This window comes from Papaver somniferum, chromosome 11 (assembly GCF_003573695.1).
Source record: "Papaver somniferum cultivar HN1 chromosome 11, ASM357369v1, whole genome shotgun sequence".
NCBI classification, from domain to species: domain Eukaryota; kingdom Viridiplantae; phylum Streptophyta; class Magnoliopsida; order Ranunculales; family Papaveraceae; genus Papaver; species Papaver somniferum.
In genome coordinates, this window is record NC_039368.1 from 26,466,307 (window position 1) to 26,479,417 (window position 13,111).

At 36.0% G+C, this 13,111-nt stretch overlaps 1 protein-coding gene across 1 annotated transcript; it reads right to left on the bottom strand.

The window, feature by feature from the left end:
• Positions 1-1,161: 1,161 nt before the first annotated feature.
• On the bottom strand, positions 1,162-6,111 carry LOC113321488. Its single transcript, XM_026569400.1, has 13 exons — positions 5,863-6,111; positions 5,420-5,517; positions 5,184-5,266; positions 4,873-4,999; positions 4,334-4,394; positions 3,932-4,029; positions 3,743-3,827; positions 3,220-3,343; positions 2,465-2,566; positions 2,298-2,362; positions 2,055-2,136; positions 1,586-1,665; positions 1,162-1,497 (listed from the first exon to the last, which is right to left on the bottom strand). Exons 1-13 carry the CDS (start codon positions 6,090-6,092, stop codon positions 1,440-1,442), a joined length of 1,293 nt encoding a protein of 430 aa, XP_026425185.1. The 5' UTR covers positions 6,093-6,111; the 3' UTR covers positions 1,162-1,439.
• Between the last annotated feature and the right edge of the window lie 7,000 nt (positions 6,112-13,111).

Here is a 13,111-nt window from a genome sequence, read left to right on the forward strand (position 1 = left end):
AAAGGAGTGAGGTCTCAATTATGCATTCTGTCTATTCCTCGGTTGTTGGAGGACATTCAAGAATGTTAGGCACATATGACAGAGCTGAGGATCATTTTTACTGGCCCAATATGAAACAAGGTTTGATTCAGTATGTAGCGTATTGTGGTACTGGCACATACAACAAAGCTAAGGCATATTTCTACTGGCCCAAGATGAAGCAAGATTCGATTCAGTGTGTAGCTTCTTGTGATACTTTCGGAACAACGAAGGTGAACATGCTCAGTCAACTGGCTTCAGTAGCGGTACTAAGATTCAAGATAAAGGGGACTTGGGAAAGAAATTTTATAAACGATGTTAGGTGGTCGAAGGCCGCGAAATTTTTTGGGGGGTTTTTCTGGTTAATGGGAAAGCGTTTAGCCAGCATTACCTATAGTGACATCTCTGAATATGTTTTGTTCAAGAATGAAATTAGAAAACAATTCCACCATGTCATAAAACATTATGCATAATCAATTACAATTTTTACAATTCAAAGAAGCACGAATACACAATGTATATTACTAACCCTATGTAACCTGGCTAGTTTGGGCCTATAGTAGTTATTTGGGGCCTATCATTACATGACAAAACTAGGTAAAAATACTAAGGTATCCTCACTTTCAAAATTTAATCATGATCTTTATCCTTTTAAATTTAAAACCATTTCAAAATCAAAACCTATTGAAATCATTTCAAATTCAAACTCAAATTCATCAATCAATTCTAACAACAACAACATTGATCGATAAAAGAAATTTCATCATCCAAACATCGTCGATTGCAACTCATATCTCTTTATTATACTTGTGATTAGTTTATCTATTCAAGATTGAAAACTGCAAACAATCTTGAGTTACTGTGTTTAACATAATCGGTCGACGTTCATGTCCATATTTACCGATTCCTATGACAATCAGTCGGTACCCAGTGACAAGATTTCTTCGGATCATTGGGTACTCAGGCTACATCTTAGCATTGCATGCCATCCACAAACAGATGGACAGACAAAGGAGGACAAATCCACAAACAAATGGACAGACAAAGGAGGACAAATGCTTGTCCTCTTTGTCGAACAACAATCCAAAACAATGGACCAACAATCCGTAAATTGCAGACTCCTTAACTAAAGAAAGCTCGAGGTGATGGCTATGATTTTGAATATTTTGACAACTTTCTCTAGTTGGGTTAGAGAGAATATCCATGATGTAATTTTAATGCAATCTTCAGTTTGACTGTCTGAGTAAAAAAAAACATATATTTAAGAAAGAGAAATTAAAAAAATTGGCCCCAACAATTTGAGGATCTATGCAATGGTCTAGTTGGCAACGGCTCTGATGTTCTGATGTTCCCAGTATATGTTAAATGATGAATAAGTGGATGAAAATCAGCTGCATCCTGAATTCTTAGCTCCACGCGTCTCACATGTATATACCCAATCCAAATTCTTGTGGGTCAGTCTCTACCATCCATGGAGGCCTGTCAAAGAAAAATCAGCAGATAATCCAAGAGCAAATAGTCCATGAGCAGATCAAGGGTAGAGTAGCAGTAAGGGGTTAGTATTTACTTGTTCATTACAAAATTAATTGTCCCTTCTGCGGCTCGTTTGAGTAGCAATTCTCTGGCATCAATTGCAATTCCTTCAGGCTATATGAAAAACACAAAGAAGATTTAGGAGAAAAAGAACAAACAGGGATCCCTACAACCTTTTGTGGGAGACAACCTACAAGCATCTGCTCAGGAACTAAAATAGAACTTAGGTAATGTAAACTGGATACATAAACCCCTACTATTTATGGTTCTAGATGATTTGATAAATGAGACTAAGTTAAGCTCTATTAACTCTAAGTAGTGACTTGAGAATCCTTAGAAATATTTGTATTAATGGTGCATTAATAAAACAATGAAGAACTACAGGAGTACTACTAGGAACTCACTGAAATGAGAAACAACTAATAGGTCACTGGTCCATAATGAAACGTAACTAACAAATTAACTACCCTATGTTTGTCATTACATTCATATGATGTGCATACCTCCTCTGGAAACCAAACACCTGGCGTTGTGCTTCCCTCGAGCATTGCAAGAGCAAATGCAGCTGTTGAAGTTCCGACTGATCTGAAAAACCAACCATTCGTAGAAAAAAATGTCTCAAAAAGGAAGTCAAACTAACAACTTACTGGTTCTCATCACGCAAAATATGGATAACCTTAAAACACATTACTCTAAGGTGCATTCCAAAATCCACTGTCATAACAAGGCCTGGATAAGAGACTTACTGGGAGAGTCTTTTGTGACTGAAAATACCAACCGTACTGCGTCCATCTTTACATTCCAAATCCACCTAGCATCAGGACCGGAAAGATGATAGAAAAACAGAAAATTGAATCAGTGAAAAAGAAGTTCACAATATTGCACCTTCCATAGGGAGAAATAGATATCTCACCCTCATTGAAACACGCTCTCCAGCAATCCCATCAACAGCTCTAACAAGGGGATCAAAAAGCTGAACCAACTGCTGCACTTTTCCTTTATCTCTTAAAACTTCCTGCAAAATCAATTCCATGTTAGCATAGCCAAAATAATCGTCATACGTGGATAGGTGACACAACGTGCGAGAACTAGGTATGATGGTGCAAGTTTCTATTCCATATCCACAGCAATAACTACACACCTTAATTATGGGATGCAATATTCTTATATCATAGTCATGATTTCACCTAACTAAGTGTACACTATCAGAAGTTAGGACTACATGGAGAATACACTCGGGCTGATTTGGGTGAAAATCTTCTAGTCATGTTATACATTTAAAGCCTGTCAAAAGTAGATTCAAGTAGACATAAACCATGGCGTGATATTTATTTAAGTTTGGGCAAGTTTCAACAGTAATGATTAAACTTTTTCAGGATCCATCCCAAGGTGAAGATGATATTCACCAACGTATTGAAAGTATAATATACCACCCAAACCAGACCTAAGATTGATAAGAAAGGAGCAAATCAGACGTATTTGTACGAGTGTAAAGAACCTTTAATAGGTTTGCCTTTTCAATTCTTTGAACTTCCATGGCAACTGATATTCACAGAACCTTTCATAGGTCTGCCTGTTAAATCTTTTGAACTTTCATGGAAACTAATACACAGGATTGGTATAAATGACATTAAGCTATTAATAAAAATGTGAAATACAAGAGCATACTCCAGGAAAAAGACTTGTCATAGCTTCCATTCCCCAATTCCAGAAAAAAGGGGCAGTACCAAAACGAGCACTGACAGACGGTATCCCTAAGTTCTCATGAGTACTTCTCACCTCTGGCAAGCTCCTAAAAGTAAAAAAAGATGATATTATCAACTCAGAATTCAGAAGATTAGTTAAAACAAGCTTTTAGGGGGTGGGGGAGTGTGTGTGTGCATGCGCCGAAGATATACAACAAAATTTGCACAGCACACTAAGATAAGGTCCCTCGAAGCCTTCATCATTCAAGTACACCTGAGATATGTAAAACTTCCGAAAGAAGGGCATGGAACAAACTAACAAGAATCTCGTAGCTTGGCGAACGGTAAAGTAATCTTTAGCAATAGCATTTTAGGCTGTGCTGGATGGTGAGGGAACTCTATAAAGACTAAATAAGATTCACTAACGGTCGTATTTGTTACTTTGTATATCATAATTGTAAATACCGGCTAGAAACTTCTGTTTCCTCTATACCTTTGGAACTTACAACAAATAGACATTTCTTTTCCCAATCCCTTTTCCAAAATCAACATTGAGCATACCAGTATAAGGCTTTAATTTGACCGTTTCTCCTGATTAAAATGTTGTGTCTTAACAAAGTTAGCCATCATTGAAAAGAATAGAATTGCACCTGAAAAGAAGACACTGTGATCAAAGAGAGTTTCAGAAAACTGACCTCGATTATAAGCAACAACCTCTTCCGCGAGAAGCAAAAAACTTGTTGCTAGTATAGTCGGACCTGCACCACCCGAACCTGCTGTGTAATAGAAAAATCTGTGTTTGGAGAGAGAGGGACAGACAGAGAGAGGATGAGGAAACAAAAGCATTTTACAATTTCAATATTCAATCCCAAACCCGGAAACATGCTAAAGATGAATGATGTTCTATAAATTTCTAAGCAAAAAAGTTGCTCCAAATGGTGTACTATATTTTGCTGTGGTACATGATGTGACTTGATTTCTTTCCACATTGTAACAAACAAAAAACCTGTAATTGCAGTTACCATCTATTTTGTCTGCATTTAATTCTAAAAAAAAATATTGCATACCACAGATTGGACAGCCGGGGAGGAATTTACCTTAGCCTCTCCGGCTCCATGCTTTCACTTCTCGTGGTGCGCACTAGCTCAGCGGCCATCACTGTTATGATAATTAGAGCACAAATCAGCACCAAAAGATATACAGCGATGCAAAATATCAGATTAATTCTGCTTTGTACCATCAGATAACTTCCTGTTCAATCTTTAGATATGCAACTGATAAGAAGGTTTTAGACACAGGAATATAACAATGCTGTCTCCAATACGAAGATAATTCCTTTGACAGTCAGATTCATGAAGAACTTGTCATGGAGCTCATGCTTACAAAAATTTGTCACCTGATATTATGACAGGTCTGAGGAAACATTTGTAGTAACAAAGGCCAAAATCAACAGAATGAGGTAACGACAGTCTAAAACAATTGTAAGTTGCATGGAAGACTAAAGAGTGTATCTCAGTACAGATCATTGCTGAAGAGTTAATTCATTTAAAAGTTGAGGATGATGGATTAGTCCATTTTATTCTTTATGTATCCTTTTAATTGTGAATGGTTGAACAAGAATGTAAGGTAGTATCACCGTTGCTAACTCCAGGGTAAATCCCACCAGTTGTTATGGCAGGTATGTTAGCAGCTACTGCTTTCTGGTGAAGAGATTTTGCACGAAAAGCATAGCTTGTATCATCACAAACATCCAAGTACGCAGTCTGTTAAGATAAGCTTGTCAAATAGCTGAAAGCAATCAAATGACTCCTACAGTAAAACATAGTACAGCATTTTAAGGGGAAATAAAAAGGAGACTAACAACAATTAGTCATTTCTCTTACAGTAAAACAAAGCAGCACTTTTAAGGGGGCATAAAAAAGATGAAGGATAAGAAGTACGCCTCACCTCAGTAGAAATTGCAGCTTCCAGCACAGTGCATTTTTCTGTTTGTTGAAAAGGTCCTGCTGCATGAACTACAAGATCCACATCTGAAATTGAGAAACAATTTACAAAATTAAAGAGTATGAAAAGAGTTCTATTAAGACATGAACCTAAAAACACTAACATAGTATAATACAGACTCATAATAAAACCTAAAAGATTTTCTCGAAAAGCCACAAGGATAAGAGAGATTGATGCACCGTTTAAAGCTGCTTTCAATGCTTTTTCATCATCAAAGTCAACCTCAACAAACTCAGAATTTTCACCAAGTGTTTCTACTAGGTGAGCACCTTTCTCCCTGTACCAAAATTATTATAATTTAATCATCTAATTAAAGTTCATCGTAAGCTGACAGGAAAATATGTTGAGTTAATGGAATTCCTTTATGAACTAATCTTTATCAAATCAATTTCTAAAACCGTCTTTGCCATTTGAACTTTAACAAAACCAAATGCATTCATATAATCCTTTCTAATAGGAAGATCATTGGTCCAAATTCATATGTTGCTTGCTTGTCTCAATTACCAATTTCATATAAGAAAATTTTCTTATAACAATATCTGAATACAGAAGGAGAGCCATTACTCACTAGAACACGAAAACAGTTAAAAGTATGAACCGAGATAAGGTATGTGAGAAGTACCTGTTTCTACCGGCAACCAAGAGTTGAAGATCAGGGGAAAGCTTGGATAGAGCAATCGCAGTAGATCCACCAACTCTACCAGTTCCACCCAAAACAAGAACTCTAGAAGTAACATTTTGTTGGTTCTTCTTCTTTTTATATAGTTGGACTGATGATGATACTCCTGGTTGCCTCTCTTTGACGCAGGAAATGACGAGTTTCTGGTTCAAAACGAGGGAAACTCGCGCCATTTCTTTCTGTCTCACAAGTCTTTCCCTCTACATTTCCTTTGGTTTATCCATGCATTGCTAGCTATGAAGGAATTTTATCACCAATTCATGTGGCCTTAGTCAGTTGGAGAGCGACAGTTTACAGTTTTACTGATTGGGGAAATTTAGGGAGACAGAAAATAGACACATAGCTTGTTTATATTTTAATTTTAATCAAAATTATAGTTCTGTCCGACATATATAAGTGCCAGGTATCCCCAGATTTATCCCAGATGGCATTTATCCTGACCGTTGATTTAACTAGGAAGGTGGGGCAGCGGGGAAGCACGGGGGCATTGTATATGTTACATGAGATAGGGGATAAATTTGGGGGATTATTTTCGGGACGGGAAGCATTTTCGGAAATATATTGAATTGCTCTTCTTTTCAAACGGATTCCAGAACCTAGCTAGCAATTCGGGGTTTGGGGAAAATTTTAGACATATATAAGAGTATTATTTGTTTGGGTGGAATGGAAATTCGATTCACTAATGGGTGTCGTTCGGGAATGACCATAAACAGTATACTAGGTCCATAATACATTTTAGAGTTAGTGAAAGGAAAAGATAAAGATTTTTCAAAATATAATGTCCATAAGACTGAACTAATTATCACATTTTCATACGTGAGATCAAGTTAATTTCCACGTACAAGAGGGATTTAAAGGGAATACATTATCAGTGGTAGAGCTTCATGGTAAGTTAATACAAATTTATCAATTTAGGGAATGAAAATGGCAGCTACTTCATTAGATCTGACACGTTTCCTAAAAGAATAGTTGACTAATATATTAAAGTCTGGCGAATTGGTTGAACGTTTTATGCGGAAGTTTGGAAAAGACGCGCATAATTTGTTTTCTTCGTAAAAGCATGTGTTTCAGTCGGACGCAAATAAGAGACATATTCATTCGGTTCCGAACTTATTCGCCAATAGTTCAATGAATTGCTAACAAGGTACCGAACTAGACAGTTTACTCTGAAAACTGTTTGAAATATAGAAAGTACATAAATAATCTCCATGCGTGTTAGGGTAATCTCAATGGGAATATCTATATGACCAAATTTAAACAACCAGGTAAATGGAGAAACCGAATTTGTAGGCAGTCAACAACTGCACATATGTCATGTGGCAGATATTTAGATGCACGTTATCTCACAACGACGGATAATGAGCCGCGCGACCCAATGTACGTCGCCAAAGACTAAATGCGTAAGACTCTGTTTCCAACTACTATAATATCAAATCCTATAAATTCAACTTAGTAGTTGGTATGAATACTATGTATTTCAGTGTATACTTCTATCAGTGCATTATCCCATTATGTTCATGAATGCGGTATTAATCTATATTATGGACTTGTTAGTGGACTTAACAGAAAGAAACGAAAAGAATGTGAATTTTCAGAAATTACAATGAATGGTAACCTCGTGAAAAAGTTTTGGAAATGGTGGATGATATTGGGATAATCCTGATAATAAATTAAGAATTTAAATAAAAAGGTATGATTTTCGTGATTCATAATAGTGTGAATAATTATTGTAAATTTTTTGTTGCCCGGTTTTAATTATTTTTTTGTGACCTGTTTCATTTAAATAATAAAGTGTTTGGACACACTTTTAAAAATTGATTTTTGATTTTTTGAAGTAAAAAAAATTGGTTTCATTTTATAAACCATTTGCATTTAAACTATAAATAGAAAACCTTACATCTGATACTCGATCAAATTACAAAGTACATCCAAATCATGAATCATCGATCAAACTTAACATCAATGTATAATCAAAACTAATAACTATATACTTGATAAATGAGAATGAACTTTAAAAGATATTATACCACCAAAATACAATCAAAGAGAAGATCTTCATCAACATCTTTGTTTACGGTCTACTTGGTGTTGCTAGTATAGAAGACTAGGACGACGTGACTATGTATTACAAAACGGGCTTGATAATAACGTTGAGTTTTTAGTGTTATTATAGAAAATAAAAAATTGTGTCCTGTATTGTATAGTTAAAGAAGGGAAAGAGAGATAGAATAAGAGGCGACATTGGAATAGTGTTGGTATAGTAAAGTTTTTAATAAAATGTAGTTACCATATTTATCCAAATAAGACATTGGATATATGCTCTAATTATGCATTTGACGTTTTACTATAATAGCCTCAATAATTAACTTTCTTATCTATTTGGAATGGGTTTTTTTTATAAATTTGGAAAGTTAACATGTCCAGGTGATCATATATTTCCATTAAAAAGATTTATAGGTGAATGTTATATAACTAATGAATATATGTGTTCCTGTCCTAGTTATTTTAGAATTTGTCACGTCGGAAAGTCACACATCTGCGTTGTGTCGTATCCGCATTAGTGAAATCTAACTCAAAAGATTTTCCAATCTTGATGCAACTTTACTAAAACAAATCCAAATAAAGTAGACTAGTTTTCTTTTCATTTTGTTGCGATAAAAATTCAAAGATGGAGTGAAGAAATCAGAAACAGTGATGTAAAAGACGGTTAACTTTAGCTTTTAGGGTTTTAGGAAAAAGACACATATAATGTAATAATCATATATGTATATGTATATAACTTTAAACATAAATACAAAGAGGGAGAGTGGACTTGATTTCTTACCCAAGATCAATTTAAGATAAACCATGTACAACTGTTAAATCGTAACCCGACTACTTCATGTGCTAATTAATTTGTTAGTTGCTCTCAATTTGAGATATAGGCAACCCACCAAAACAATCACTGAACCGCACTAATATCATTAGGATTTGTATACTATATCTAATCACTACCCCAACTCGTATGAATCGGATTCGAGTTGTAAGTCCAAATTAGAAAATACGGAGTACTAACACACTGCAACAAATATGGGTTTTATCAACTCTGATTCGCAACAGAAATGTAGTTGTTACAAATTTTCAGTTGCGAATTTGTGTTTCTAAATATTCTCAACAACCCACTGTTGTTGTTAATTTTCCAACTGCTGCTCCCCCGTTGCTATTCGCAATTGTTTTTCTTTCAAGCATGCAGCTTACGCGTGTGGCAACAAACACCTGCAAACATTTTTTTTCGAGCATGCGATTTTTGCGTGTGCATTCTCATTTTATCCTTAGAAAAAGTCCCTCTTCTTTCATTACAACCACTCGTCCTCTCTTACTCTCTCAGACCAGATCTGTAAAAAAAAACTCTCCGTCGTTTGAAACCAAAGCAACAGTTTGGTATTTCTTTGTTTAAATCGACTAGTGATGATATTTTTTACTTATTTTGGTGGATTGATATTTAGATTTATATGTTATTCACAGTTGGATTTTAGGTCGTCTTTCACAAGGGGTTCATCTTCTTTTTCTAGTTTTCTATTTTGGGTTTGATTTTATGTTTATTGGTAGTTAGGGTTTGGTTTTCACAAGGTTTTCTGTAAGTTGTTTCTGCAGGTGGATTTCACAAGGAGTTACTGTTTTGGGTAAGAGAACCTAAAGTTTTAGTGTTTGGTTTATCTGTTTTGGTCGAACGGTTGCTGCTGTTACTGATACTTCAACTAATTGAAATATCGATCTTCCCATTGAAGAGGATAGTTAGGGAATGTATTTACTATCAGTTTTTCATACTTTCCCCTCTACCAAATACATGTATGATGTGTTTTCAAAGTTGTTGTAGTGATATGATTCGTTCAAGACTTGTGAAAGCAGATTTTTAGATTTTTTTTAATAAATAAAAATAACGAACTAAATTCAAAAGATGTTGTGAAAATTATGGAGAGAATGGGGCTAGGATTCCACCATTGGTTGATATTAGTGATTTAATAAAACAATAATTATGCAACTCAACATTCAAATTGATTCTAATAGTATTGCCTAGACAAGTAGATTTCCAAAAGAATAGATGTTAATCCAAGCATAGAATATCAAAACCCTAAAGCAAGCATATTCTATTAAGAGAAAATACACCTAACTAATCAAAATCATATAAACAATTTTTAGTTCAATGCAAAAATCATAATAGAGTTGTTATAATTAATTAATAGAAATATATCACTTTTACCGAAACAACGGCTTCCTCCATAGCCCCAAGGATTGGGTTTAGGTCATCATGATGTTGGAAACACGATCAAAGGTTGATTTCATTGCTCAAAGTAGGTGTACAAATGATGAAATGGAGAAAATGATGAAAATCGGGTGTTTGCAACGTTTATAATTGTTGCAAAATATTGTTACAAAGAACGATGAATAAGAACTGTTGTTGTTGTATCTCTGCGACCCTCGTGTGGCTGTCGTTGTCACTGTTGATAAACGACTGCCTCTGGTGGTCTTTTGTTCTTCGTGTTCTTGGTGCAGCAGCAGAAATAGAGTTCTGAAAACTCTTGATTCACGCCTCCTGAGCTCTCCTCTCGATCCCAAACTCTCCGTCACCCTTCTGTGTGATCCTAGGAACCTATCTATACATCATTGCGACATTGAATCTCCCAAAATCTCTTTATTTAATCCCATTATTTCTTTTATTCTCGAAAAATATATTATTTCCAAAAATCGTTTTACTACGCGTCTGCAGCTGTATTTATTTCCTTTTATGCCTTCTTCACGCTCCAGAATATCGATCAACTCTTCCAAGCATGTGCAGTACACGTTTAAATTCCTCACAACTCGTGCAAGCTCATGTTTTTCCTCCAACTCCCTATTTGGATTAAACCGAGTTATCCAGCCAAATTTGATCGAAACAAACACTCATACCAGCTCTGTTAGGACATATCACAACTACCCATGAAGTTTCAGCGACTGAATCGCACAAAAACTCCTCCAAAATCCGATCGAAAAATCTGCCTGTGAATGGAAATTTTTTCCCGCCATTTTTATTTTTGAAATGTTGAAGATGAAGTGCCCCTATCCTTTTCTGGGGTGCGAATAGCAGATGGGTGCTGAGGACAAATTTGGGTGCTGAGGATGAATTTGGGCTACGCATAACCTTGGGTGTCCCTTAGCCAAATCTAGGGTCCGTATAGCAAATGTCCTCCAGAGGTCCAAATAGCACTTTTTGAGCAACTTTTTCCACACAAGTGTATTTCTCCAAAAACACCTACACAAACATAAAAACACCATAATAAGTACAAAATCAAGCACTAGCAATAGAGACACTGAGGACAATTCAGACACAAAAATATGTCTATCAAATACCCCCAAACTTATTATTTGCTAGTCCTCGAGAATATCTAATCTAGAAAATGACTACACTTAGCACGTGCAACAAGCCGTTAAACCACTAGGTGGCCCTAGTGGCGGAGTGTTGTCTCCGGAGGGTTTACCAGAGGTGTACCCACAAAACCTTTACTCCAGACCCTAGCTATCTATGCAGAACCTTGGAACGCACTAAAGAATATCCTTGGTTAGCATACAAACATTGACTATAGGAGGAAGTACCCTGATGCGAATTTCCAATTATTGTACACGAGTTTGCACTCAGTATACTATAATTCATATATAAGTGACAGAGCTCTACTCAGATAGTTTCTAGACATCATAACCGGAGTCAACCAATCACATGGAAAGATTAGGAAGATGGATAAAGAGATGGTTAAAAGTGAACGGTGTTTCCCATATCTGTCTGAAGGCCTCTGCCAAGGTGAACCTATCCTAATGGACTGAGATACCGGTCTGACTAATATCAACACAACTGGCATATACAAGGGGACCAGTGGTCGATAAACCTAACTCTAGGTAAACATAACTGGCATATACAAGGTCACCGGTAGTCGACTTTATTGAATTTATTCTGGTTGGTCTAATGGTCTGGTCTCATTTTTTTTTTTTTTTTGTATCTCAATCACTCTATTCCACCCTAGCAAAGGTAACAACTTGAATCGTGTGCCCCACCAAATCACTTAAAAAAAATAAAAACAGAAGGATTAGGATTCAACGAGGTATGACGAAACTACCATGTTTGTTTTTTAATTATAACACCTGAGCTCTGTGCTTTTATGAATAGACTCTTTAGATGTTTCCATCTAATCAGATTGGTTCCTCAACTCCTATAACTAAGATGTTCCCATCCACTTAGATTGGTTAGTGCCAATCTTAATAAGCATAAATTTCTAGGCTCTGGAGTTTATTTGTTGTAGCTAAGAGATAACAAAAAGTTTCTTCCCCACCCCCAAGATTAAATCTAACATTGTCCTCAATGTTCTAAATATGAAATTAAAAGCATGAACAATAAGAAACTGTTACCACTTGATGGATGGAAAAAGAAATAAGGAAGGATATTACCGTAAGCATGAGTACCTCCCAGGAAATGCTAAATTTAAAGTCTTTAGCTAGACATCAAATACCTCAAAAAGGATTATCACCTTCCAAAGTCATATATCAATAGTCGAAACAATTGTGGGTCCATAAGACCAAATAGAGCTGACACCAGTATGAGACAACTGCACTGATTCAGAAAAATGAAAAGAAGGAGCACGTCCTCATCTAAGGTTTCTGTCAAGACAACTGGGTTTATCTGCGGCGCGTAATTGAACTTCATATGTGTGTCTCGATAAATAGATTCATCCAAAAAACGGGTCTCTAATACCTGGGTTACCTCCTGGACAATATCAGGAGGATCGGGTTGCAGAGTCTGAAAAGAATCAAGTAATATCTCAGATGTACAAGGCTCGAGTCCCAAGTTAGGAACTCTAATTAGGGATACGATACAATCACAAGAACCATCACTACCCCCAAACTTAGGGTTCACAGACAAACCTCTAACTATTTCTTGAATTTCCGGATCTCTAGAGTCCTCAAAATACTCAAGAGATTCTTCTAGTTTCTACCCTCAAACTTAGGGTCATCATTATTCTCAGAAAAACCTAAAACTATTGCCTGAATTCCTGGGTCCATAGAAAAATACTCAAGAGATTCTTCTAAAGATTGATCACATGTCTGATCTAAGAGAATGGTTTCCTCAAAATCGTCTAAAGAATCTACCAGTAAAGTGTCAAGCCAATTATCCTGAACCAAATCCTGA

Excerpts from the sequence above, each read along its gene's own strand:
- LOC113321488 (XM_026569400.1), bottom strand. The coding sequence starts at position 6,092 with ATGGCGCGAGTTTCCCTCGTTTTGAACCAGAAACTCGTCATTTCCTGC. Across the intron at positions 5,267-5,419 it reads ATTGAAAGCAGCTTTAAACG|ATGTGGATCTTGTAGTTCAT; the intron begins GTGCATCAATCT and ends TCTCAATTTCAG. Across the intron at positions 2,567-3,219 it reads TGACAAGTCTTTTTCCTGGA|GAAGTTTTAAGAGATAAAGG; the intron begins GTATGCTCTTGT and ends TTGATTTTGCAG.